The sequence below is a fragment of the Phialemonium atrogriseum genome, assembly GCF_030411735.1.
Source record: "Phialemonium atrogriseum strain 8032-3 unplaced genomic scaffold QBC33scaffold_1, whole genome shotgun sequence".
In the NCBI taxonomy this organism is placed as follows: Eukaryota; Fungi; Ascomycota; class Sordariomycetes; order Cephalothecales; family Cephalothecaceae; genus Phialemonium; species Phialemonium atrogriseum.
In genome coordinates, this window is record NW_026848138.1 from 2,235,959 (window position 1) to 2,261,538 (window position 25,580).

A 25,580-nucleotide genomic window follows, 5' to 3' on the forward strand; every position below is an offset into this window, starting at 1 on the left:
CATGAAGCAGCCATTGATCCACTGATAAATGTCGGGTATTGGGCAGCTGGGACAAGACCTTGGCCGAGAATTGAGTGCGAGGACCAAGACAACTCGCTTCTATTGTTTAACTGACTACTCTGTGTCCATATTCAACCTATTGTCTGTTCTAACGCTCGATCGCCTGCGATATCATGAGTTATAACAAGCTGTTGGTCTTCTTGCAAGACTCGGTGATAACCAATCCTAGCCGCTTGTAGGCCACCGCCCAAACTTCCAAACGTTTTCGCTTCCTTCGCTTCCTTCGCTCCCTTGGTCAACCACGAACATCAGCTGATGAAGTCGCCGGTGACACCTCCTCATCGAGATTGGCAGTCATGGCGACGAAGTGCTGCAGCACTTTGGGCACAGTGTAATCGAGGCTGCTCATCAATACCACCACGCCGGGATACCGATATATGACCATGCTGAAAAAGGACGCGATGATATCCTTGTCCACGGAGCCCGACCCGACAAGCTGGCCCCCAGACAAGAAGTCGGCTTCGTCCAGCAGCAACATCGCTTGCTAGGCGTGGACCACCCGCTGCAGGAACGCCTCCAGCCTTTCAAACAGGCCGTCCAAGCTGCCGAGCCCACTCAACCGCACCGGAACCAGCGGCACGCCCACCTGGTCAGCCAAAGCCAAAGCCATCGCCGTCTTATCTGTGCCTGGGCGGCCGCGCAGATGTAGAATCAGGGGGCCGTTGTGGCGAGAAACGGGGCGGCGTAGCTTCATGGTGCGATCCATGCTGATGGAAAGCATTTTCGACGCAACTTCATCAAGGTAAGGTCGGTCAAACGCGGGCATATCGCTTTTCTTGAAACTGGATACTATTTGGGAGACTTTGAGGGGAACTGTGGGTTGCTTGGTTAGAACGATATCTGTGTAGACGGAGGACGAGAACAGGTCGACTTACTCCACTCATGAGCGCCCCCTTGCAATCGGTAGCCGTAGATTTCCGGCGGAAGATGAGTGGTAATATGGAATATCAAGTTTGCCTGACTATTGGGGATCGATTTAGGGTAAGGATCGTACGGGTCCTTGACCTCTCGTCCGTATTCGTCGGGGTCGAAGTTGAACGCTTCGGCTTCCCCTTGAAACTGCCGGAAGGTGTGGTAGTCGATCATGAATCTGGACCCAGGAGGCTACCGCTGCCCATTTAGCTGGTGTACTTCCATATTGTGTAGGGGTGGAAGACGTACATGAAGAGCGCCCCGATTCGCGTCCCACCCGCTGTACTCCACTTGAACAGGGCGTCTCACCATGTCCCAGAATTTCTGGCCCCTGATGGCGAGCTGCTGCTTTATCTCATCAGAGGCGTATTTCAGGGGGTACGCGGGCAAGTCAGTTATGGGACATCTGTCCCTGGTGGCGGCTACTGTCAACACTTTCATGCGACGGCAAAGCTCCACCGAGCAATATGCCCACTGCCAACAAACAAGCTTGACTTCACCAGACTCGAGATCCTTGGACACCTTTCCCAGAATGACTGCCGAGTGATGGACCTCGCCCGCACTGTCGACAGATGAGATTACGAGGGGCTCATGTGGGCAGAAAAGGTACTCGAGCGTGTCGCGAGAGACCCATCGGCTCGCAAACTCCCGATCGCACAGGTCGAACTGGCCGCCAAAGACCGGTGCCAGGGCCAGATACCTTAGAAGGGCATCCACCTCATCCCGCCTCTTTCCTTGGCCGCCAGCGTCATTCAGCGCTTCGCGATGGTGGTAGAGGAACGTTTTGGAGTACAGTTGAGGCTCGCCGTACGAGTTACTCCCAATTGAGACTGGCGCGTGACTGCCAATTGAGACTGGCGGCCGGAGGAAAGGAGGATCCATCGAGGAACGACGGTACTTGGTCACTCGCTTGAAGGTCTTGTGCAAGCTTGTCGAGACGGGCATGATCTCCCCAAGTTGGTGTCTGGGAGCGGTGTTGTAGCTATAGCCACACAAGTGGTAGAAGACCACAAGAAACGCCCAGCCAGGGCGAGATTGCAGAAATTCGCTCACCGAGGTGATGGGCATGAGACCGGTGAGATGCTCGGCAGGCCTGGAACCTGTTTGGTGTATAACAGGCTGGGGGACGTCTTCGAATAGGAAATCGTTATGGGTGCAGCGCACGGCATGGATCTCCATGTAGCGGCTAGGATCCGCCTTGACAACCTCATGACGGACAACCTGCTTATTAGCTCCGGGTGAAGACCCCTCGGGCCCCGAAGACTTGGGAGACTCGGGAGACTCGGGAGACTCGGGAGGCTCGAGAGACTCGGGAGACTCGGGAGACTCGGGAGACACGGGGAGAGATATGGGGAGAGATTCGGGGACAAAGTCGCCCGGTAGGCCGGAAGCCATCTTTCTCTGTCAATCCAGGAAAGCGGAGTGTAAAGCTAGGTTGGTATAATAGAAGGCCAAACTACCTAGGCAAATGGTTATCGGGTACCCGTAGCGAGTGAGTGTAAAGAAGAAAAGGAAGAAGAGACGGACTGGAAGTGGGATGGGGGACTGGAAGTGGGATGGAGGACTCGACGTTGGCACTTGCCCTGCCGCATCGTCACCTCACAGATGTCCTGTTCGTAGGGAAGGTTTCACCAGCGCAAGATGGCAAGTCCGTCTGGTAGGAAGGGGACATCTAGGTACCTGCACAAGCTACCTAAGTAAGTTAGGTAGGTAGGTAGGTTCAAAATGACTTTTCTGCTTACTATTGCTACTGTACAAAAGCGGCAACTTCGTTCGGGCCAGTCCCCCCCCGCCGTCCAGCCGTCCAACCGTCCTTCCCGGTTTGGGAGTTACAATTCCCCTGAGTCGAAAGAGGAAAAAAGAAGCTTGGCAGAAGCGCTGTAGAAAAGGAAATTGCAAGAAAGTTCCATGTTGTCCCAGTCAAGATTGGGAGCCATACCACCACCAGCAACAGGGCCCACACGATGGGGTGGTCCTGCCGCCATGGTGAGTGGTCAGCTCCCAGCCGGACCTGTGAATCAATGCCTGCTATGCTAGACGGGATCAAAGCGCAGTCGACTGTCAGGATCTTTCGGCAAAGTCAAATGGAATGCACGAAAGGCACGGCAGCAGGGGGGCGGCCGGCCGAGGAGGGCTGGCCATCAGCATTGCTGAGCCGTGTCCACCCAGCATGATGGGGATGCCACATGTCCAAGAGGGTTCCAAGTCATGTCGACCCGTTCAGCAGTTCTAACGACAGTGCGTGTCCAGGGTTTCGTTTCATTCAAGAGCCGAGTACGTCGAGAGAGCAGAACTGGTCATGCAGGCAATGGCGAAGTCGCGCAAGTAGACAGACCAGTCCCTAAGACATGAAACCGATGGGGAACTCAAGTGACCAGCAGCTGGATGATATCATAGAATGTCGAGGTGTGCGAGCCTGGGGGGAAAAGAATGCGCAACAGCCGTATGTATGCGTAACAGCCGTGATCAGTGGTAGTACAGTCAGTCCCAGTATGCCGAAGTCCGGAAACGCCGCAAAGATTAATCATCGTGTGTATCCAGGTATCAAGGAAAGTTCGTGGGAGGAGTATCAAAGTGCAGCGCCAAGGCGCATCAGACACGGACGAGTCGTCAAGATGTCAAGATGCAACGAGATGGCACGATGTCAAGAGTGTCAAGGGGACGCGAGCAGGTCAAAAAGCGCATCGGGTTGCAATGGCAGATCCACGGTGGTCACACAGCAGACTACGCGGTTCCCGGTGGTTTGGCCGCATCACCTTGGCCTTGGGCTTGCTGAGAAGCCAGGGCTTGGTACCAAAGCGCCAGATAGGCCTGGTAGCCCCCGTCTGCGAAAGAGTTAGTCAATTGGACGTCCGGGTGTGCCAGACATCACGGGCAGGAAATCAACAGGCAAACTCACATGGAGCATAAGGATCAGCAGCTCCACCGGCGCCAGCGGGAGGGGCTTGGACAGCCGGAGGCAAATTCTGGGCAGCACTGCTATTGTTAGAGGGTTGGCCATAGTTGGGGCTGTCATAATCGCGGGGTTGCCCGCGGCCACGCCCACCCCCGAATCCACCACCGCCGCTATTCTTGGCTCGCTGTGTTGTAGGTAGGTTGTCAGTCTCTCGTCCGCCGCTCTGGAGTGCATGTAGATGCCATGTTCTACTCACCACTGCCTCGACCTTCTCCTCGATGACCTGCTTCGCACGGTTGATGGCGTCGCGGCTGCCAACGAGGCCAATCTCGCGCTCGACCTCGCCCGGCCCCGATGATTGAGAGACGTTGATCTTGCAACCGGTGTTGTTCTGTATCTCTCGAATGGTTTCGCCGCCCTTGCCAATGATCATGCCGACGGCCTCTGATGGGACGTAGATGGCGTCGTTGATCTTCTCCGGGCCGCCGCCGCCGCCGCCGCCACCACCACCACTACCAACTCCATCCCGCATATTGTCGTTCCTTGGCGGGCGGCCACCGCCGCCACCGCCACCGCCGCTACCGCCGCCGCCGCCGCCCTGGTTGGCATTCCGGCTATCACTATCGACAATCTCCAGAATCAGGTCCTTGGCATGCATCGCAGCGGGCTGGGGCCCAATCAGATTGACAGGGCGGAGGCCGTTGACGCTCTTGTTCTCGCCAACGATGTTGATGTGGCAGCCGCTCCGTTCCTGGAGATCGCGGATGGTCTCACCCCCGCGTCCAATGATTAGGCCGACGGTTCTGTCGGGAACCATGATCTGGAGGCAATCCTCGTCCTCCTTGACGGAAACGGATTCCGGAGCACGTGGATGCTCACGTCCGGTGTCCAGGCCTGCACGGGCAATCGCTCCCATGCCACTGTCCTCGATGATTCTATTAATCGCGGCTCTGGCCTCGGCGCGACGACCACGCGGGCCCGTGATCTTGCAAATGCGAAACTGGTCATTAGGGTTGGACGCCGGCACAAACTGGACTCGGCAGTGCGAGTCCTGTTCAACGCGCCGAAGATTCTCGCCTTGGCGACCAATGATGAGGCCCACGAGGCTCGACTCTATCTGCATCGTCTCGGTGTTGTCATCGCCGCCTCCACCTCTTGGCGGGGACCTCTCCCTCGGGGCACCGCTCACTCCTCGTGGCGAGAAACCTTGACGGCCACCTCGAATAGCAGGGGAGACGGAACGGTCGTTGCCATATTCACGAGGCTGGTGCCCACGGTCATCTCGGCGCTCGTCCCGGTAGGGGTTGAAGTTGTCTCGAAATCCGTCACGGCGAGGTGGTGGAGAGCGAGATCTCGAGCGCCCATATTGTCGGCTGTCGGGGCCACGGGGTTCCTTTGTTGGGGGGTACGGCGAGGAATGCTCATATGGTGTGGCCCCGTTCTTTGTCGCAAAGGCTTTTGCTTGCGCAATCGCATCGGCAATTGTCACGGTTCCCGAGTTCACAGGCTTGATAGAGCTCAGGTCAAAATTGCCGCTTGAAGAAGGAGCAGGGTATCCGTAAGCGCTGGGGCCGGCTTGATAGGGCGGTGCCTGAGTGGCATAGGGGTTGTGGGCTGCAGGAGGATAGCTGGCTGCAGGAGCCGCATGTCCGCCTTGAGAATGCGCGGGGGTCGAGTTGGGCGGTCGCTGTGCAGCTGATGGAGAAGTCAGATACCTATCACGGTGGGCTTGCCAGAAGCGCAAGTTAATTTACCTAAAGCGGCCAGGATAGACTCGAGATCCGGTGCTGGATTCGCCATTTTTTTCTTTGGCTTCTTCGCAGTGAGTGCCGGGTGTCGAGCAAGTGAACACAATTGCGGTCTTAAAAGGTCCTTTCTTTGGCAGGGCGAGAAAGGAAGGTAGGTAGGTAGTGGGGAGGAGCTCGAGGAATTTGCAAAGAACCTAATGAGGTCGGTCGAGGCCGAGGGCGGTGAATTATTCTGCCCAAGTGCCTACAGATGGAACTCAGGATTTGGTGACAATTGACCACGTTCAATTCAAGTGGAAGCTCAATAGTTGTTTTCACCTATTCGCGTAGAGGAACAAAGGCGCAGTCAAGAGGTCACGCGTCGCAGCTGTTATTTCTGGATGGCACGCCCAAATCGAGGTATTCATTTGCCGTTGCTCCAACAAGAACAGGTAAACCACCAACCTTGTCGTTACACAAAGTCTCCAGGATGGAGCTGCATGCAGATGATGTCGTAAGGGTAGGAAAAGAAAGCGCGATGGAAGGAAGGGGGGAGAGGAAGACAGAAATGTGGAAAGTTGGAAGAATTGGGTGGGAAAACTGGAAAGCAGTTAGTGTAGTGTTTGATCCAGGTTTCGGCAATTTGATTCGCCACATTGCTCGCCACATCCTATGCTCCATGCACGTGACCCCCAAACTTTCCTTCCCACACAGACCTTAGCATTCCGAACCTCTTCCCACCTTTCGCATCCCAGTGAAGACTTCAGAGTACTCGGTAATTCTCACCCATACTACGGAATAGACAGACACAAATTCTTCATCCTTGACATTCGCTCCGCCGACTTTGTTCAATCTGAGCAAAGAATTCGTACTGGGAACTGCACCAGCTTACCCTTCCCTTATGAATCCCGCAAGTGGATATGGCTCTGCTTCCGTCGCATTAATCTTACCCGGCCGCCCGGGTCGCAGCAGCGTCCGGGTATTTGACCTCTTACGGGAGTATCCATCCGAATTCCAGTGAATGTAGTATTGGACAGTCTTCGGGGCAGTCTTTTTATCAAGCGAGGAGCAGGAGCCCGTTGAGACACAGTACCGCCGCCTCCCTACCATCATGCAGGTAGTACTACTGCCTACTGGATCTCGATCATGTCGGCAAACGACCTCCCATGTCGGCGAATCGGGACCTCGCAGCTTAGCGGCGACCCTGTTGTACAAGTACCTGCCTCGAATATCAGTTGAGTTCACGAAGCGGGTGACACGAGGGGAGTTGGCAGCTCACCCACAACTGGTACCGTGTTTCCAGCACAAGCGATTCGATGGCAGCCATGGCGGTGCCGTCCAAGACGGGAATGGCGGGGATAACGGGAGGGAATGGAAGCATTATTGAAACCTAGATCATGCACTGTTGCCGTTTGAATATCTCCCGATGTCATTCGATGTCTAGCCAAGAGGGGCAGGGTTAGTAGCTGTTCGGTCAAGCCTATGATTGACCATCATGGATGTTATTGATTGTGTAGGGTTAGCGAAGCATTGTGTAGGACTCTTGGGTAGGTTTGCCTGCGGACTGCGTGTCTTCCTAATAGGGTATTGAAACGTTGATGAGTCCAAGTAGGTTATCAAGTGATAAATGTGAAAGAGAGGGTAAGACAGCGAGAAAGAGCCTTCGGCCCCCATCATAATCCCACTCGAGATAACGTCGAGGACAGCGGTGAACTCGGGCCTTCGCATCCCAGGGTCATGGAGCGTTACACCAGAGGGAGAAAGCGCTGCGTCCCCCTTGCCTAATATGGTCTCTACAAACGACCCTATAGGGGGCGGGTGCCGCAGTCTTCCAGATTGGCAAGGCGCACATCCGCGGCCACATGCAGCATCATCCACTCGACTTCCGTACTCCACCACCAAGATCTTTCTGTTTGACGCCTTTTTCTTCCCCTTTGGGGTCCCGGGTATTTCCATAGTTTTACTCAAAGAAGGCTTATTCCTCCGCTGCTCAGATATGTTCAAATACGACGGTCTCTCTCTTCCACCGTCTTTCCACGGCCATACATTCATTCATCTGGGCATCCCATCTCTCGCTATTCCTCATCCCTCCCACCGAAAACATGGAATTGGGGCTCACTCTCAGGTCTGCCCTTGCTGCTTGCCTGCTTGTCATCGCATCTGCCTCGGCTCGCAGCAATGTCCTTAGCTCCCTCACGCCTCTGTCTGGTATCAAGTACAAGCTCGTCAAGGCCAATCTCCCGCCAAATCCTGACAAGGTCACCCAAAACTACCAGGCAATTCAGGCCCACCGCGGATCTGGGACCAATTCCAGGTCTGCGGCGGCAGTTCTGGGGGAGCACCAGCGCCAGCTCAACGGCGGCGGCGGCGGCTACGAGAACATCACCTCCACCACCGCCTACGGCACCCAATATGCGATCCAGCTGATGTTCCATGAAACCCCCGTCAGTCTCATTCTCGACACGGGAAGCTCGGACACGTGGGTCGTCCAGGATGGCTTCCGCTGCCTTGACTACACTGGCCAGATCGTTGAACAAGCCAGCTGTGGCTTTGGACCGGCCCAGCCAACCGACTTTCAGTACGGCTCCATCCCGCAGGAGCACCTGTATATCCAGTACGGCGACGGCGAGACCGTGTCTGGGCAGATGGGCTACAACGACATCACGGTCGGCAACATCACGGTCAAGAAACAACAGGTCGGCCTCGCCAACACAACCTACTGGCGCGGCAACAACATGACCAGCGGGTTGGTGGGTCTTGCTTACCCGACCCTTACCAATGCCTATATCGGTAATGCTTCAGACCATGGGTGGGGGAATCAGGTACTCTATTCGCCTCTGTTCACCACCATGGTCAGTGATGGTTTGATCCCGCCCTACTTCAGCGTCGCCATCAACCGGAACTCGTCAGACGGCCTGCTTGGTTGGGGTGGCATCCCACCTGTGACCGGGCTCGACCTCTCCACCTCCGTAGCTCTGGATATCGTCATCGTACGTCGACGACCTCTTCCATGATCAGGCCAATCCACTAACCAAGTCTTCCCAGACCAACCTCATCAACAACCCAATCACGGCGTGGGAACACTCGTTCTACACAATCATCCCCGACGGGTTCAAATGGGGCTCGACTACAGATGTCTCAAAGTTCCCTTTCATCATCGACACGGGCACCACGCTGATGTATCTTCCTCCGCGTAGGTTCCCCGGATGGTATTGCCCCCATGGCCAAGTTCGAGAGCTGACCTCTGACTCCTCCGAAACAAAAGCCCTCGCGGCTGCAATCAATGCAGCCTTCAGGCCATCTGCCATATACCTCTGGATGTACGGGGCCTACTTCACGGCCTGCGACGCCCAAGCCCCGCCATTTGCGGTCATCCTCGACGGCTTGAGTTTCTATATCAACCCCGTCGATCTGATCTACCAGGGCATGGTGGATCCCGTCACCGGGCTCTGCATGACGGCCATAGCGAGTGGAGGAGCAGGGCCATACATCTTGGGTGACGTCTTCCTCCAGAACGTCCTCGCCGTGTTTGATGTCGGGAATGGACAGATGAGGTTCATAAGCCGTCAGTTCTACTGACATGGTTTCGGATGATGGGAGCGTCTGAGGACCTCCGAAATTTGATTCTTTCGTACTTTCGATCCTCTTGGTGTATGTTTCCCAAATCTGGGGCATGTTGGTGTGTTGTCACAACTTAGGGAGAGTTTCAACTTAGTAATCGCAGTCATGTAGAGAGACTTTTAATCATTTTCAAACCCTCGCGGCATGGTATAATCCGAGTTCTATCGCATCACGCCCTTGGCCCTTCCCAAGGAGTGGTTGAAGTGACAGCGACCGCAGTGATGATGATAGCAGACAGCGCCAATTGGATATGGCAAGAGTTCACTATACCGTAGTTTGTTCAGTGAGAAGAGCAGGCTAGAAGGTGGGTTATACGAAGATCACAAGTGGAAATAATCATGTTAACAGATATACAAGAGCGACACAGCCAGCAACATTGGCCAGACATAATAACCACTACAACAACGTGATGTCTGTCATCCAGACAAAAAAGAAGACTGGGGGAAATCAAAGGACAAAAAGGATTATCGCAGCTTATGCTGCAAAAGATCAAAGTTCAGGGACCATCCGCGATTCGAACGCGGGGCCTCTCGCAATTTGAGAACCCAAAGCGAGAATCATACCACTAGACCAATGGTCCGACTGATTTATAGCTCCGTCGGCTAAATGGGTACATGTTGTGCGCCGGTGCCACCTGTGCCGCACAGACCTGGCACATGCATGCGCAGCAATTCTCATCGAGAATGAAGATGCAAAAATGAAAGCGAAACAGAAGGTCGAAACGAAACACCAGTTGGGAAACAGCATACCTCTCTAATCTTCAGTATAACCTAACCTCGGATTTCTGTAAATAGCTTACTGTCTGCGGCACCAAGGTTACCTATCTAGACCTCCGTTTGCTCACTTTTGATTATTTGCCTCTGGTTGTATCCCACCCATTGACAGACGACCTGCCATGATGGCGATGTCATACACTCCCCGAAATCATCACGATGACTGCGGACCTAGTAATCATTCAGGAACTGCGGAAATACTTGAGGTTACTCAGTTGCTAGAGGCAGCCGATATCCCATGCTGCATCGTGGGTGTGAAGGCATTGCGCTACTTTTGGTGCTGGACGAGTAGACGAGGTTTGTAACCTGCCGCTACTACACTGTCATTCTAATTGCTGACTTGGAGGAAGGAATGGGATGTGTGCGTCCCGGATGAGCAGCTGGATGCTGCGTGTCACCTATTCGAGACTGCACCTCTCAACACAAGATTCGAGCGTGTAGCCTCCCCTGACCCATATCTTCTATCGCTGCGCTACCGGTTTCCAACTTTCAAATTGAAGGGCGTTATTTTCTATTTCGTCCTGGCTCCCTCATCGGATTGCTTTTGTGATCCACGGCCTCAGTTCTGCGAGCGCAGCCACATGGGCTTACCGTATCCCAAGGACGTCTACTTCGCCCGCAGCCTGCTCGTCCTACAGAATGATCCCGATCTGGCAGATTTTGTCGACGCCCATAACTCGACCATGGAGTGGGGGGAGAACAATCTCAACTTCCCCGAGTTACAGGCCCAGGGAGTAGAGTATGCCGTTCGCAAGAAAAGAACAAGCAGCTTGTGGCCGATTCTAAGTTTCCCTATTCATTGAATGTCAATCGCGACTTTGCAGTCATGTGGAGACGCGTGGTAGAAGGAAAGGAAGGCAGGATTGAACCTTTGAAGTAGGGACGATACATTACACGTTGGCGATCGAAAGCCCGACCAGTGGATCCCAGACACCATGACCCCAAAGGACGGAATGTGATTAGAGACCATGTTTGAGTTTTTCATTCATTTATTTTTCTATGGTTGGATTTTTGATCACCGTTGACGATGCTGAATCACGAATATCGGGTCCATGGGCTGGCAATCGGGAGAAGCGAATTTGATAGAGGGGCATGACGAATTGATTCAGAGCGAAGCAATTATTACATCATGATTGCGATGTGCGAAAACGGGAATACACACATGCCCCTTCCCGTCCCGGGCATCGGGGAAGAAGCCGAATACCTCATTTCAACCGTTTATCGCAATTGGAAGGGAAATCTCAAGATGAGCGCAAACGATCACATTCACCTGGACCCGGCCCAGCGCAAGCCCCATTTGAAGGACCAACCAACCACGTCCTCTGCGCCGGCGTCACTGCCTCTGGGGAAGCAACATAGCCATCCGCGGGGATCGACGGGCGACGAGGATGCAATCGTTTTCTTCATCGGCAACGCCACCACCGTCCTGGAATGGAATGGGGTCCGAATCCTCACAGACCCGAACTTCCTGCACGCCGGCGACCACGTCCACCTGGGGCCGGGCGTCTCGGGCAAGCGGCTGAAGAGCCCGGCCGTCGACTTGCATGAGCTGCCGCCACTCGACTGCATCTTGCTCTCGCACTACCACGAGGACCACTTTGACAGGATGGTCGAGGGCTCTCTGAGCCGCGACTTCCCCATCATCACCACGCCCCACGCCAAGAAGTGCCTGACCTCGGACAGAAATGAGGATGACCCATTCACCTCGGTGCGGGCCCTGGACTTCTTCCAGAGCGTGATGCTCTATGTCGACGGAACTGACAGCGGCAGCAGCGATGGCAAGGCCGCCAAGACACCTGTCATCAAGGTCACCGCCACGCCGGGCAAGCACGTTCCCCCGGGCCTACTCTCCATGGCCAACGACCTCCTGCACGCCGTACCACCAACAAACGGATATCTTTTGGAGTTGGGCTACAGCCCCTCCCCGCCTCCAGCACGGCCCACCGCAGCACCTGAGGTCCCCACGGCCGTGGCGGCGGAATCCTCCAGGCCAGCCGGGGCTGACGACGCAGAGCAGTTGAGCCCCGACGGCTACCGCATCTACATCTCGGGTGACACGCTGTTCGTGGACGAGCTGAGGGAGATACCCGAGCGCCTGGGCCGGGGCCGCATCGACCTGATGCTGGTGCACCTAGGCGGCACCACCATCCCCAGCCCGTCGGCGCCGCTGGTCATGGTCACCATGGATGCCGAGCAGGGGCTGAAACTGATGCGTCTTATGGACCCGGATGTGACGGTGCCGATCCACTTTGACGACTATGACCTGTTCCTGTCGCCGCTTTCGGACTTCAAGGCCGGGGTTTCGGAGGAGGGGTGGGATGGCCGGGTGGTCTATCTGGATCGGGGGGAGCAGTATCGGTTCAAGGTCAGGGAGTGAAATGCTTAATGCTTACTGTTCGGCATCTTTGAGTCTGTCTGTACGTGCGTCTGGCTGTCCACGTGCGTCAGGCTCTCCTTGTCTCTTGCCTCTTTCCCCTTTAAGATTCCCGTTCTCCCCAACTTAAGAACCCGCCACAACGCACTCTGCGACTACCCCTTCCATGTCATGTTTTTTCCATAATCAGGTGCCCTAGGTAGCTTGGAGCATAATTATGTCTTGGTTCAAAGTTTTACTGCATCTTTCGGTATCTGACTTCTAGCTTGGTGACAGAGTTAGGGTTGATTAATTATCTTCAAGGTTTGCAAATCTGGACCGAGAAAAGGATGAAAAAAAGGTTCACCGAACATTTTGAATTGCGAGTATTGAACCCTATCGGCAGTGAGTCGCATATAAATACATGCTCTCCTACTTCTCTTCTCCCGCACTTCTTTTCTCCTAAACATCTCTTCTGTTCCCAATCACCTCATCCTGTCCTTGGACCACCTGACTGTAAAACCGGAATACCCACGTCTGCCTCCTATTTTGATTCCATTCCCACTTCCGTGGAGGACACATCGCCTCCTCTTGGAATGACTAGCAGCATCATGCCTCTAGCGGCTCGTTGGGATCCAGCGGAGGTCTTCGGACTCCGGAACCCGGCGGTCAAGGAGTGGACTTGCAAAGGTCTCCATCTTGGCCATGGGCTTCGGTGCGATAGACTCTTTACCACACACGATACTTCCCAGATCCAAAAGACCATGGCGAACATGGTGGCCATCAGCCCTCGGCGGGCGTATGCGACTCCAAGCCAAATCAAAGAGCTCGCATATCTCACCTTCTGCTCCCTACATAGAAACCAAATTGAGGATGTGAGAAGGGTATGGGCAGAAGGCTTCTTGTTTCCCCAATCCACCTCGTCCACTCGCATTCCCCGGCTCCGGCTCCGCATCTCGGCTCTTAACAGGCCCAAGTCTGCCGCCGAGGAGGACGCCGTGCGCCTCATCCAGCGCGAAGAATGGGCCCTCAATATGCCGGACACCCACGTGGCCCGCAAGCACGATGAGAGTCCCAACCCCGATACGTTGGAGGCTGCACCCGGCTTCACATCGACCCCTGACATTGACATGTCATGGGGCTCCGAGGATGTCGCCGACCTCGAGACCGCCAACAGCGCCGCCCCTGCCGCAGAGGAGCGACCTGCCACAACCACCGCGGCGCAGCAGCAGCAGCAGGCCAAGGACGTGGAAGACAAGGACGAGGCGGACATGATGGCGGAGAAGCTGCGCTTCTTGTTCGACAAGATCGAGCGGCAGCTCGAAGAGAGCGCTGCGTGGGCCAAACTGGAGGGGCCGCTGGAGACCGAGAACGGCCAGCTGCGCGAGGAGACCGAGAAGCTGCGCACCGAGGCCGAGGGGCTGCGCGCCGAGAACGAGCGACTGTGCAACGAGGCCGACTGGCGGTCCTCGGACGAGGAGGCCGCGGCGGCGTCCCTGAGCCAGGCAGGCGCCGAGGCGTCGGAGCTGCGCGAGGAGAACGAGCGGCTGCGCGGCGAGTCGGACGAGCTGCACGCCGAGAACGAGAGGCTGCGCATCGGGGCCGACTGCCTGCGCGCCGCGAACGAGAGGCTGCGCACCGAGGCCGACTGGCTGTGGGCGGGCGAGGAGGACGCGGCGGCGTCCCTGAGCGTGGCGACCGCCGAGGCAGCGCGCCTGCGCGCCGAGAACGAGACGCTGCGCGGAGAGTCCGAGCGCCTGCGCGCCAGCCTCGAGCTCACCAACGACGAGCTGGTGGCGGAGCGCAAGGCGTGGTTCGACGCCGAGGTGAAGACGGCCGAGGCCCTGCTCGCGGCGGCCGCCGAGGCCGAGGGGCTGCGCGCAGAGAACGAGAGGACCCGCGCCAAGGCCGGGGAGCTCCACGCCGGGTTCGAGAGGTTCCGCGGCGAGGTCGAGGAGCTGCGCGCCGGGTTTGAGGCCGCCAACGGCGAGCTGGAGGAGGAGCTGCGCGCCGGGTTCCAGGCCGCCAGCAGTGAGCTGGAGGAGAAGCTGCGCGCCGAGACCGAGCTCCGGGACGCTGCGGAGGAGTCCCGGCGCGTGGCGCTCGTCGAGGCCGAGGGACTGCGCACCCTGAACGAGACGCTTCGCGCCGAGGCCGACGACCTGCGGGAGTACAATGAGGAGTTGTCGGCCAAGAATAGGCGCCTGGGCAAAGAGAGCAAGCGGATGCGCAAGGAGAACAAGAAGCTGCGCAAGGCGAGCGAGCGACTGCAGTTTGAGAGCGAGCGACTGCAGGATGAGGCCAACACGCAGCTCACAAGTCATGAGTGGACCGAGTGGGATTACATCTGCCAGAGGTATCGCGATGGTTGGGTCCATCTTGAGAGGATGTACCTGGAGCTCGCGGTGCCGAGGTGGCAGCCGCCACCGCACGGTGGGTGGTTTGGCTTTGGGGCAAGAGATGCTCCGGTCGGGTTCTGCGCCGCGAAGGCTGACTTCGGAATGGTCGTCTGGCCTGTAAAGTCGGGATGCAGGGAGGATGTCACTGTGTCTGACGTGGAAGAGTTCTTCCGGAATTATCTGCTACGAGAAGCCTGGAGCCAAGACGAACACTATGAGCGGCTGGACGAGGAGAGGCATCGCTGGCTGCCGGAGAACCTGGACGACATGTTTGGGGAGGAGATTTATGCAGCTGTCAAGGAGGAGGTCGATATGGTGAATGCGGCTCTGGGCAATATGAATTAGGATGCCACTCAGGTCCTTGGTCTTTGCTTTTTCTATTTTTCGTTTGGGTGGGAGTGATTTTTCCCAGGCACATTGTAATCAGTCCAAGATTGGGTCGCAAGAGACATGGTTACATGAAGTAATTGCAATTTACCTCTATGAATGACGAGTTAAATATTCTACAGGTCGGGTTCATCCCTTGCGGCATTAGGCCCAGACTCCAGGTCAGCTTCAAGCCAGCGTGACAGAATCCCCTTACCCCTTTCACCATGTGCCAGCAATTTCTGTCGACAAGAGAGGCTATTTCACTTCTATCTCATCAGTGTTGAACCCAAAAAAGATCCCGGAACTTAAGGTAACCCTCTCTCTTCTCTTCCACGGTCTCTGACATCTAATTAGCAGATAATTCAGCCACGTGCATGCCTGTTCAACTTCCTTTCCTCCCAGGACTGAACACTCAAGCGTTTCCCCCCTTTCACTAAAACTGACAATTGAGGATTGGTCTGAAGAGTAAGCTTTTACAACAAAGTTATGGCACATTGATTCTGACGAGACACAGCCATGTCCAATCCAGCATGGTGGCTGCCAATGTCCAAGGGTTAAAGAGGCTTGCTCCGGAGCAGTGACTGTTCTAACACGCTACATGGGTCATCGGGACCATCGCCAAGGAGCCGAATTTCGTGTACGACTGACTGGATGGATTCCCCCAGGGAGGTCACCGACTGGCACGTGCTCCGGCTTGAAGCGAGGGATTTCTGTGGGAGCATGGGAGGAGCATAAAAGGTATTCCCCCTCATGACGATGGAGTTTTGAAACCGGATCGGGTCCGAAGTGGGTTGAGATTACCTGCGATCATGGTTCCTCGCAACCTTGATGGGGGCGCTTTACCATGACTAAAGTACTCATCATGGAGTTCGCAACGGGCTTCAATTATTACTCCATAAATATGCAAACCCGCGGAGCTTTCCACATTTCCCCGCTAGCCCGGCATGCAGCTTGAAGATCAGCCCCAGCACGAGGTGAAATTATCTGAAAGGTTGGTTCTCATGGCCTCGGCAGCGCCGGACAAAGAGATGCTAGAAAATGGGAATGATGTATGTATCACGTCTTACTTGGCCCTCCGCGATCCAACAACTCCTAGATATACCGAGAAGCTGCATTCTGTTGGTTATTTTCCAACGTGTCTTAAACCATCTCATTACCTGATGCACGACTGGAGACCCCAGATTTTAGGGGGCAGCCACAAGTCGGGCAGGATCGTACTTTGGGTTGTATCAGAATAGGAGGTGCAATCTACTATAGTAAGGAGAGGACACGGCGATGCCCAAAGAATCCAGACCCCGGCCGTGGCTTTCGGGGTGCCTCATGTAAGCGCAGGAAGGGTCTAACCAAAGCTTAAATTATGTTTGCATGAGATCAATCGCGGGGCAACTCGGAAAGCAATCTAACACTCTCCGGCAGATTCGGGCAAATCCGTCCGGTTAAAGGACGCGGAAGCTTATACAACATCGGATCGGATGATTAGCTGAAATCTCCAAAAACCCCCCCGCTCACGAGCGAGACCGCAGTCGACAAGGCCAAGACGGACGTTACCGTCCCTCCCCCCCCCCGGCCTTCCCACTCGTCATGATGAAACAAATTAACACCCGGGGGAGGAGGCTCCACCGGCGCTACCCTGTGATTGCTGCCATGTCATGGACTCGTCCTCCGGCGGGCGTGTTGGATCATGGCCCCCGTGGATCCGTGGGAGGTAGGGATCGCGGAAGGTGCGGAACAATTACTTAACTGACGGGCAAGACGGACCTGCTCGCATGGATTGCCTTCCTAAACGTTCCCCCTAAACCTGTTACCCACAGTACACGACCTGTGAGCCACTGGGTGTGAACTTCTCAGAGCTTTAGTACGGCAATAAGAGGTTGGTGCTTGTAAGGGAGACCAACTAAACGGCAACGGCTAACATCCCTAACAGGATCAATATCAATGCGATACCTGCGTCATCTCATCGCCGCATGGGGACTCCTCAACTCTGGCTCCAACCAGGCCAGAGCACACCCCCTAGCGGCAGCCAGGTCAGAAGCACTGGCGCCGGTCCTGAACGTGGACTTCCCAGACCCGTCCATCCTTCAAGACTCGGACGGGAAATGGTACGCCTTCGCCACCAACGGGAACGGCAAGCAAGTCCAGGCAGCATCGGCACCGGCGCCCCAGGGCCCGTGGACGCTCCTGGACACGGACGTCATGCCGGACCCAGGCCCGTGGACGACGGGCAAAAACACGTGGGCCCCCGACGTCCGGAAGATCGCCGACGGCCGCTACGTGCTGTTCTATTCGGGCGAGTCGACGGCGGGGACGCCGGGGCAGCACTGCGTCGGCACGGCCACGTCGGGGTTCGTCCTCGGCCCGTACACTGCCAGCTCCCAGCCGCTGAGCTGTCCCCTGGACCAGGGAGGCGCCATCGACCCGGCTGGATACTTTGACGAGGCGACGGGCACGAGATGGGTCGTGTATAAAATGTGAGTGCGTCCCCATGAAAGAGTCCCCCCAAAACTCCAATTCTGACACAACCGATCCCCAGCGACGGCAACAACAAGGGCAACGGCGGGGACTGCAACAACGGCGTCGCGCCCATTCACAGCACGCCGATCATGCTGCAGCAGATGTCGGCCGACGACTGGGTGACGCCCGTGGGGTCGGCGACGCAGATCCTCGACCGCACCGACGCCGACGGCCCGCTCGTCGAGGCGCCGAGCCTCGCCCGCGCGCCCGACGGCACCTACGTGCTGCTGTACAGCTCGCACTGCTACTCGTCGGCCGAGTACGACGTCAAGTACGCCACCTCGGCCAGCATCGCCGGGCCGTACGAGCGCGGCGCGGCCCCGCTGATCGGGACGGGAGACCTCGGGGGCTTGGCTTCGCCCGGTGGCGCTACGAGTGCGCCGGGCGCGGACCGGTTGGTCTTTCATGCCAACTGTCCTGCGGGGAGGTGCATGTTTTACAGTGGGCTTTCCGCGTCAAAAGACAAGGTGTTGTTAAGCACCTGATGAGAGTGGGTTCGTCTGTTAGCCGACCGCCTTGTGGCTTAAAAAATATGAAGTAAAAAGATTGTGAATGGAACCAGTTGCGTGATTATATGCGCGTACCAAAAGTGGCGCGAAGAATGGAGTGCTCTTCGCTTATTACTGCCTGGAATTGGTTTAGAGGTTGATGGTAGCTAATCATAGCTAAGAAAGACGAGTGGTCCTGCATACAAGCATGTATTGAACGGGATGGCCCGCATGGGGAGTCCGCAGTGATGTCCAATTCTGGATCGTGGAGTCAAGAAGCATCAGGGGCCGGGCTGATTCCAGCGTGGCCTAGACCCTTTCCGAGTTTCGTGGCGCCTCGTATAAGCCGGCACGCCTGCGCTATCCACGCTTCCTCCCGGCATGTGGCGTCGGAGCGAGCTGTAGCGCAGCCAGGGCTGAGAATCTCGCCAGTTTTCTGTGGTGAATTTGTTGTGATATTGACGCAGCCAAGAACACCTATCGAGCTGAGCCTGCGATGTGACATGGCATGCTCGCAGGGGAAAACAACAAACAACTGATCCTGGGAGGAACAGGAAGCGTTGGGTGCTGGATTATAAGAACATGTCAACAGCCGGGAGACCTCAATCAAGATCAATAACTCTCAGGAGCACACCGAGAAGAGCATCAACTTGTGCCTCTTCAGTCTCGCACCATGATGTCGTCAGGCTTGAAATGGGGTGCGCTGCTATCAGCATGTCTCCTCACCGTTGGCGCAAATGCTTGCGCTGCTGACAAGTAAGTAGTAATTAGCAATGCCCCTATGGAATCCACCATACAGCCACTAACACCAATCCCAGCTGCTACCGCGCCCTCTTCCCATGCCCATCGCCCTCCGCCGTCTCGGTCGCGTCGGCCTTCTGCGCAACCGTCACGGCCAACGGCGTAACCGCCACCAATTTCCCGACGAGGGCAACGGCGGCCTGCGGCACCGCCCCCGCCAAGTACATCTCCGCCTGCAAGTGCGGCCCGACCTGCAGCGGGCCCGCTCCGACGCCGACGGCCACGTGCACCCCGACGGCCACCGCCGGCGTCGTCAACGGGGACTTTGAGTGCGGCCTCGCGCCCTGGACCGTCCAGCTGCCGGACTCGGCCGCGACAGATAGCATCGTGCCCACGGGGTACACCAGCGGGCACTCGTTCCAGATCGACTTCAACCCGCCATCGGTCGCGAACGACCAAGGGGTCAGCGCGCGCGTCCTCGCCGCGCCGGTTCCCGTCACGCCGGGTGTCACCTACCTGCTCAGCTTCGCGACCTGGTTCAAGCCCGGCTCCGAGGGCTTCGTCGGCGTCAAGATCAACGGCCTGCCGCACCAGACGGTCGACGCCGGCGACTTTGGCATGGACGTGTGGCACGTCAACAAGCTGGCGTGGACGGCGAAGGCGGGCGACACGGCGGCCGTCCCGGAGTTTGAGTTCCTGGTCGGGCCGCCCGCGACCGTCAGCCGCATCGACGCCGTGTCGTTCGTCGCGCTGGCGTCATGCGACGACGGGCCGTGGCCGGGGATCCTGCCCAACGGCGACTTTGAGTGCGGCGTCGGGTCCTGGACCGTCGAGGTGCCCGACCCGGCGGCGACGGCGGGCGTCGTGGAGGGCGGGGGGTTCATCTCGGGGAGGGTGTTTGAGGTCGACTTCCATTACCCGGCCGTGCATACCGAGCTGGGCGTCAGCGCGAGGGTCTGGAGTAAGCTGCTGCCCGTCACGCCGGGGTGGACGTACAAGCTCACGTTCTATACCTGGTTCAGCTCTGGTTCCGACGGGTTCGTTGGCGTCAGGATCAACGAGGGTGCTGCTGGCAAGACTGTCGATGCTCAGGACCATTACCCTTTGGGCGTCTATCACGCCAACGAGTTGCTCTGGACTGTACCTGCTGGGGTTACCACGGCGACTGTCAAGTTTGAGTTCCTGTTTGGTGCCACGAGTGTCAACAGGATCGATGGCATTACTTTTCAGCCTGTTTAAGGAAGAGTTGCCTCGCATAGTCAATGGAAATCCACAAGCGACTAGATATGTTTGATGATAAAACTTTTCAATACTACAATACCGGGGGCAATGTGTACCATTTCAAGAGGGATGAAAACGATAGGATCGCATTCTTCTGGAACTCGTCCAGTTGACGTCGTAAGTCTTTTTTGATGGGCATTTCTCCAAGGGGCATGCGCCATATGCTCCGTAGGCAGGCAGTCAGTGCATCACAGGTGGCAGAAATTGGCAACAGCCACTTGCTGTTGCTGTTGCTGTCTATCGCTACTGCCATCACTGTTCATTGCTATTGCCGTCGCTGTCTATCGCTATTGCTCTTGCTAGAAATAGCAAGAGCAAAGCACTAGCAATAGTAACAATAATAACACTAGCAGCAGCCTGCCTGCAGAGCAAATGGCACATGCCCGCAGAGAAATTCCCTTTTGGATAGCATGTGGGTGGGGGAACATCAAGCAATAACCTACCTAGGGTCACTATTCACATAGCAAACGATGTCTTCGCGAACATACATTTCAAACATCTCCCTCGCCATCTATGTTTGGTCGTCCAGATCTTTGGGGGGGGGGGGGGATTGGTTTTCTGAATCTCTTGATGCCACCGTATTCGAAAAACATGCAGTCCAAAGAGAGCTCCTCGCGAGCTGGCGTAGGGCATAACAACACTCAGCTAGACATGACCAAACAGCTGCATCCAAACAGCTGCAAGTAACTTTTGTCCAAAGACCACAGCAACCACGACGACCTTCTAGAAGCTGAATACCAAGGCGCCCCCATAAATTTCTCTACTCTGTCCTAATCGTCTCTGAGATTACCCCTAACCCTGTGATTCCGGGGCCGTATTGAGGGCGCTATGTTCGTTCATCAGCGGGGTCTGGTTGCCACGATGGATTCATCCAGGGCCTTCGTACCTGAGTTCCATAGAATCCGGTTATAGTAGTCCCAGGGGCTATGGTAAGCAACTTCGGAACGAGATCGCTCAGCGAACTTGGATATTGGGAGAAAAGACAGGATCTTCCTCGGTTCGTGAACATCTATATGTAGAAAAAGCCGAAATTGGTTTCAGTAGATTAAAAAATGCGACGAATGATATATCTGTGGACGGAATTTACTTACCTTACAGGACACTAACGCCCCTTCTTTAGCTTGCCAGATATCCCTTGAGATGGAAATATCGTAATACTGATAAACCTCGATGGCGTTGATTACCTCACCTCCGGGCCCATCAATGGAAAAATGGATGACGTTTTCGCAATAACGAGGCTTATGGCGTCCAAAAGTTTGATGTTCGACAGGGGATTCTTTGTTGTAGGAGAAGTCGATGCGATGTATTACGCCCCAGCACCTGGCGGAAATTCTGGTCAGATGCTGCAGGTAAATGCCGCGGGGACCCCGAAAGAAACCCAAACCAGGGGTTTATATCCGTCAACATAGTGATCGCGAGGGAGAAAGGAATTGTCGTTCAGGCACAGAGTCGAACCCGGAATGTCAGGATACCACATTGCCAAGTTTCTCAACTTGTCCTCGACCTGCGGCGCCCGTGTCGAGGACGTCATGCGCTGGCAAACGGCCAGGCTCACCATTTTGCACCCCTGTGAGGATTGATTAATGCCAGAGAACAATTGGAAGAGAACAATGAAAATGTCCCGTTACTGCTGCTTACATCAAAGCCTGCTTCCAGTGCGGCAACGCGGTCGGACAGAGCCAGACGCTTCGTTTTCGACGAGTCGTCCAGACATCCAAGCCAGCGAGATGTGCTGGCTCCCCCAGTTATGCACTGCAGGGCTTGGATACCCCGTAATCCTATGGCCAAGTTGAACCCTCTTACGTCGGAGAGGGCTAATGAACGTTCGTTTACGGCCTGGTACCCCAACTGAACGGTTTCTCCGGTAACCGTGGTAAGTTTTATTCCGGCAATGTACTCCAAATCTCCAACACGAACAGATGAAGCCGAAAACTGCGCCAGATTATCTGGGACGGATACGCGTTGCTTATGGAGGAGGCGGCAACCTTCCTCGAACCGGTAAAAAATATTGGCAGGTTCCTCCCTCAAATCACCACCCGCCTGCGACCACGGGGATATTTCAAAGTCTATCAGACATGGTGAAGATGACTCGGGCAACGGATTCCAACGGAGACTTAGGATGTCCAGGAGCTTCAGGATCAAGGTCCAAATCCGTTTTCTGTTTTGAAGGCCGGGACCGATATGCGCATCATTCGTTCGATGGTATAGCCATCGCCAGTCTCGAGCTCGTTCGCCATCCCACGCTTCAAAGAGCCACGAACGGTCAAAACCTCCCCTGAATCTAGAGCCCCAGAATTGCTGGCTGTGGAATGTCGGCCAAAACGCCCTGGAGGCAAGACGAGCATTCAAGACGTCCGTTGTCGGCAGGTATGTGGCAATCTCTGCGCAAAAGCTCTTCAGGAAGCGCGCTGAAACACTCACCTCGGATTACCGGTATGATGAAAGCTGGACACGTCGTACTCGGCCATGGTGCTTGTGGTTCCTCCGTAGTAGTCGTTCAACATCTGGAATATCATAGGGATCCGAGCTGAAAACACGGTCGGGTTCGGTGTACTCTCGGTCCCCAAAGCGATCGCCCGGCGGGAAGTGATGTCCAGCGTCTATAAAGCTCCGCCCTCCGTAATCGTGGCCCCAGCTGATGCTATCTCCGTGCAATGGGAACGGGAGGGAGTTGCAAACATCAAATAATCTGATGCGGGGCACCTTTCCAGGGCGAACGGCCTTCTCAAGGAGAGACCAACAAGCTTCGTGAAAGAGGAAGCCATGGCGACTTATAACCTCACGTTGGGCCATGGCGCTGAATTGATGTGGGTTGTTATAGCCCGGATCGTTCCATCGACCGTTGGAGTCGACAGGAGCAATATATTCACCCCGTCTCAGGTCATTGTACAGGCCAACACCAGTAAGTACAACTCCTTCGGGACTGGAATACACTGAGTCGGGTCAGCTTGGGCCGCTGCAAAACATCGCCAGTGCACTTACGGCCACGGAACTGATTCATCCAAGAAACAAAACCTGGCCCATCAAGAATACGCCACCCGCATAGCGTGCAGGCATAGACCCTGGGGCTCATCTTTGTACCGAGAGCAGGGAATTGCGGAGAGAATAGCAGATGGCTGACAGAAGCAAAATGGAGGGAGAAAATGGAGGGGGCTGGGATGATGCTGCACCCGGACTATTATACTCGGAAAGCCGCACAAGGTTTGGCGTTAAAGTTTGCTAGTTCCGAGCGTAAGTTCTGAGAGTTTGTCGGGTAACTACCTAGGTTCTGGATAAAGTAGGATTGAACCTTCGTCAAGCCCTAACGCCTCTGTGCTGTCAAGAAAGGACAGCTCAGTGCGATGCCTTGTTGACCAATTCCATCAGGAGACGATCAATATCGCCTTCGTCCTCCTTAAATTCATACGGCCTACCCCCGGTATTGCCATAGTCCTCTAGCAGCCGCTCGCCCGGCGCCAACTCGTAGAAGCGTGAATGGCAGCCAACGGTGACGATGGCGTACATCATCTCGGTAGTGTTGTCATACGCAGACTGAGAATCCCGAACCACCGTCGTGTAGTTGGTGGCCTCTTCGACCGCATCCTTCCAGACCCTATCCGAACCCGTGTCGCCGATAACCTCGACGAGGACCACTTTCTTCTTCAACAGGCCGTTCCTGATACTCCGGATGGTAAGTAAGGTCGGCATTGGTCGTGACAGTATTGGCCCAGTTCCGCGGCTGCAGCTCATTGCCGTACCCGCCCTCGACTGTAAAGTACAGAGGGAGGATGTTGTTCCACATCATGTCGACGTTGGCTTCCTCCAGGTTGGGCTTCAGTTGGCCGTAGTAGTACTGAACGGCCTCGAGGTGCATATACTATCTTAGAAGTCAGTATTGATCGCTCCGGAATTGAACGGCAAGCTTACGCCGATTTGCGGTGCCATCTTGCCCGTATTTGGAGCCAGCGAGAATGGATGCAACTCTGTGGACTGTGAAATGGGGATAAATTGCAATGGGTAGGCTTGGTAGGGTTGCGTAGTCAGTTGTTTAAATAGTTTTCAGAGGGACTTCCATCACCTTCACCTTCACACGTAAGGAGGTGGAATAGAATAACACACAAACCATCACACAAACCATCATAGTGAATATACGCTGGCCATACGATGTGTCATAGAAAAGGAGAAGTGAATCGCCGTCAAGCCCTCATCTCCAATCATCTCATGAGACAAATTGACTGTCCATTCCAAGCGTTCTCTGCTTCTAGGGTTTAGCGCACCTCCCAATGTCCCCAAGTGGCTTTCAAGATGAAACTACCCCAATCATTGGGCAAATTTTGTCCCTCAAGTCATGAGATAGTCAAGAAGATGGTGAGATTAGGGTGTCAGTTCAAAAGGTAGAAGACTCTGGAAAGAAACCGGTGCAAGACTTGATATTATTATGGGGTATTGCCATGAATATACACCTATCGCTCGCAAATCCCAACAACTCCTTGCTTTATATTCCGGATCTCGAATTGAACCCATTTCCCTCGCATTCACATCAACGGTCATGACCAAGATGTTCGGCAACCTAGCCATGAGCCATGTAACCAGTGGGTCTGTACCAACATCCCCAACCAAGGCAGCTACCAGTGCTGCTCATAACCCAACCATTACTGCTCAAACACGCACCCACGAGACCCCGCTCATCCCCCCCGCCCCCCATCAGCCCCTCTCAGTCGGCAGCTCCGAAACATACTGCTGGGGCCCCGGCAACTCCGCATGCGACTGCTTCGTCCACAGCTCCGTAGGAGCAGCCGGGCCCGGCGGCAGGTGACCGGCATAATATCCCTTCCCGTCATCCGGCACCGCCGCACCAACGGGCCCGCGCCGCGTCCTCGCCCGACGCACGAAGAACGCCACGCCGACGAGGACGAGGATGGCGCCGATGGCCGCGCCGATGCCGATCCCCGCCTTGGCGCCCGCCGACAGGCCTCCTCCTCCGCCCCCGCCACCGCTGCCGTTTGATTCCTGGGCCGGCGCCGTGGGGCCCCCCGTCGAGGAGGGCCCCGTCGTCGATTCTGTGGGTGACGACTTTGACGACGGCGACGATGACGGCGACGACGATGCGAAATCGGTCGACTGCCATCGGATCTCGAGCCCGTAGGCGTTCACGCCCGCGCCTGATTTCGTCGCCGTGACGTAGTGGCCGGGCGCGCTGCTGGTGTATATCACTTCGACGGTGCCGGGGTAATCGCGGGTGCAGGGGTCCGTATAGTACCATGGCCACTGGGACCCTTTCTGGCATGCGTAGCCGCTTGGGAAGGGGGATTGTGCGCGTTAGCTTGGCGAGAGGAGAGGGGCGGTGTGGTTCTTGGGGGGGGGGGGGGGGGGGGGGGGCGGGCCCCCCCCCCCCCCCCGGGGCCCACACCCTGGGTTTTATAACGTAAAAAGACCCGACGGAGAAGTTGTGGGGCCGGGCGGGACAGGC

The 25,580-nt window shown here is 55.9% G+C and overlaps 11 protein-coding genes and 1 non-coding gene across 12 annotated transcripts in view; 6 read left to right on the top strand and 6 right to left on the bottom strand.

The window, feature by feature from the left end:
* Positions 1–329: 329 nt before the first annotated feature.
* On the bottom strand, positions 330–2,620 carry QBC33DRAFT_31703 (uncharacterized protein). Its single transcript, XM_060423548.1, has 3 exons — positions 1,222–2,620; positions 936–1,164; positions 330–873 (listed from the first exon to the last, which is right to left on the bottom strand). The coding sequence occupies exons 1-3, from the start codon at positions 2,365–2,367 to the stop codon at positions 545–547; spliced, it is 1,704 nt and encodes a 567-aa protein (XP_060289064.1). The 5' UTR covers positions 2,368–2,620; the 3' UTR covers positions 330–544.
* A 722-nt stretch (positions 2,621–3,342) lies between these two features.
* QBC33DRAFT_31687 (uncharacterized protein) lies at positions 3,343–5,799 on the bottom strand. The gene is made up of 4 exons (XM_060423546.1): positions 5,623–5,799; positions 4,125–5,563; positions 3,872–4,052; positions 3,343–3,797 (listed from the first exon to the last, which is right to left on the bottom strand). The coding sequence occupies exons 1-4, from the start codon at positions 5,666–5,668 to the stop codon at positions 3,697–3,699; spliced, it is 1,767 nt and encodes a 588-aa protein (XP_060289065.1). The 5' UTR covers positions 5,669–5,799; the 3' UTR covers positions 3,343–3,696.
* Positions 5,800–7,480: 1,681 nt separating this feature from the next.
* On the top strand, positions 7,481–9,174 carry QBC33DRAFT_565306 (aspartic-type endopeptidase-like protein; the record flags this gene model as incomplete). Its single annotated transcript, XM_060430415.1, has 3 exons — positions 7,481–8,585; positions 8,641–8,788; positions 8,861–9,174. Exons 1-3 carry the CDS (start codon positions 7,698–7,700, stop codon positions 9,172–9,174), a joined length of 1,350 nt encoding a protein of 449 aa, XP_060289066.1. The 5' UTR covers positions 7,481–7,697.
* A 541-nt stretch (positions 9,175–9,715) lies between these two features.
* QBC33DRAFT_t9 lies at positions 9,716–9,796 on the bottom strand. The gene has a single exon. It is a non-coding gene; the product is annotated as a tRNA-Pro (tRNA).
* Positions 9,797–10,114: 318 nt separating this feature from the next.
* QBC33DRAFT_575286 (uncharacterized protein) lies at positions 10,115–10,869 on the top strand (the record flags this gene model as incomplete). Its single annotated transcript, XM_060430815.1, has 3 exons — positions 10,115–10,237; positions 10,340–10,735; positions 10,777–10,869. The coding sequence occupies 3 exons, from the start codon at positions 10,115–10,117 to the stop codon at positions 10,867–10,869; spliced, it is 612 nt and encodes a 203-aa protein (XP_060289067.1).
* Positions 10,870–11,235: 366 nt separating this feature from the next.
* QBC33DRAFT_442713 (beta-lactamase-like protein) lies at positions 11,236–12,366 on the top strand (the record flags this gene model as incomplete). The annotated part of the gene is made up of 2 exons (XM_060424196.1): positions 11,236–11,946; positions 12,007–12,366. The coding sequence occupies 2 exons, from the start codon at positions 11,236–11,238 to the stop codon at positions 12,364–12,366; spliced, it is 1,071 nt and encodes a 356-aa protein (XP_060289068.1).
* A 587-nt stretch (positions 12,367–12,953) lies between these two features.
* Positions 12,954–15,086, top strand: QBC33DRAFT_510670 (uncharacterized protein; the record flags this gene model as incomplete). Its single annotated transcript, XM_060425783.1, has 1 exon — positions 12,954–15,086. The coding sequence occupies one exon, from the start codon at positions 12,954–12,956 to the stop codon at positions 15,084–15,086; it is 2,133 nt and encodes a 710-aa protein (XP_060289069.1).
* Positions 15,087–16,670: 1,584 nt separating this feature from the next.
* On the top strand, positions 16,671–18,232 carry QBC33DRAFT_31924 (glycosyl hydrolase). The gene is made up of 3 exons (XM_060423569.1): positions 16,671–16,980; positions 17,035–17,578; positions 17,641–18,232. The coding sequence occupies exons 2-3, from the start codon at positions 17,046–17,048 to the stop codon at positions 18,104–18,106; spliced, it is 999 nt and encodes a 332-aa protein (XP_060289070.1). The 5' UTR covers positions 16,671–16,980; positions 17,035–17,045; the 3' UTR covers positions 18,107–18,232.
* Positions 18,233–18,571: 339 nt separating this feature from the next.
* Positions 18,572–20,089, top strand: QBC33DRAFT_484234 (uncharacterized protein; the record flags this gene model as incomplete). Its single annotated transcript, XM_060425393.1, has 2 exons — positions 18,572–18,865; positions 18,928–20,089. The coding sequence occupies exons 1-2, from the start codon at positions 18,783–18,785 to the stop codon at positions 20,087–20,089; spliced, it is 1,245 nt and encodes a 414-aa protein (XP_060289071.1). The 5' UTR covers positions 18,572–18,782.
* A 1,087-nt stretch (positions 20,090–21,176) lies between these two features.
* Positions 21,177–22,924, bottom strand: QBC33DRAFT_575289 (F-box domain-containing protein; the record flags this gene model as incomplete). Its single annotated transcript, XM_060430816.1, has 6 exons — positions 21,177–21,201; positions 21,290–21,474; positions 21,510–21,698; positions 21,770–22,116; positions 22,165–22,552; positions 22,592–22,924. 6 exons carry the CDS (start codon positions 22,922–22,924, stop codon positions 21,177–21,179), a joined length of 1,467 nt encoding a protein of 488 aa, XP_060289072.1.
* A 540-nt stretch (positions 22,925–23,464) lies between these two features.
* QBC33DRAFT_584283 (uncharacterized protein) lies at positions 23,465–24,101 on the bottom strand (the record flags this gene model as incomplete). The annotated part of the gene is made up of 3 exons (XM_060431401.1): positions 24,038–24,101; positions 23,869–23,987; positions 23,465–23,792 (listed from the first exon to the last, which is right to left on the bottom strand). Exons 1-3 carry the CDS (start codon positions 24,053–24,055, stop codon positions 23,465–23,467), a joined length of 465 nt encoding a protein of 154 aa, XP_060289073.1. The 5' UTR covers positions 24,056–24,101.
* Positions 24,102–24,738: 637 nt separating this feature from the next.
* QBC33DRAFT_32006 (uncharacterized protein) overlaps positions 24,739–25,580 on the bottom strand; it is a 1,431-nt gene continuing 589 nt past the window's right edge. Inside the window, exon 2 of the mRNA XM_060423582.1 lies at positions 24,739–25,406. Within this exon, the coding sequence (XP_060289074.1) occupies positions 24,815–25,406 (592 nt within the window). The 3' untranslated portion in view covers positions 24,739–24,814. The remainder of the gene's footprint in view (positions 25,407–25,580) is intronic.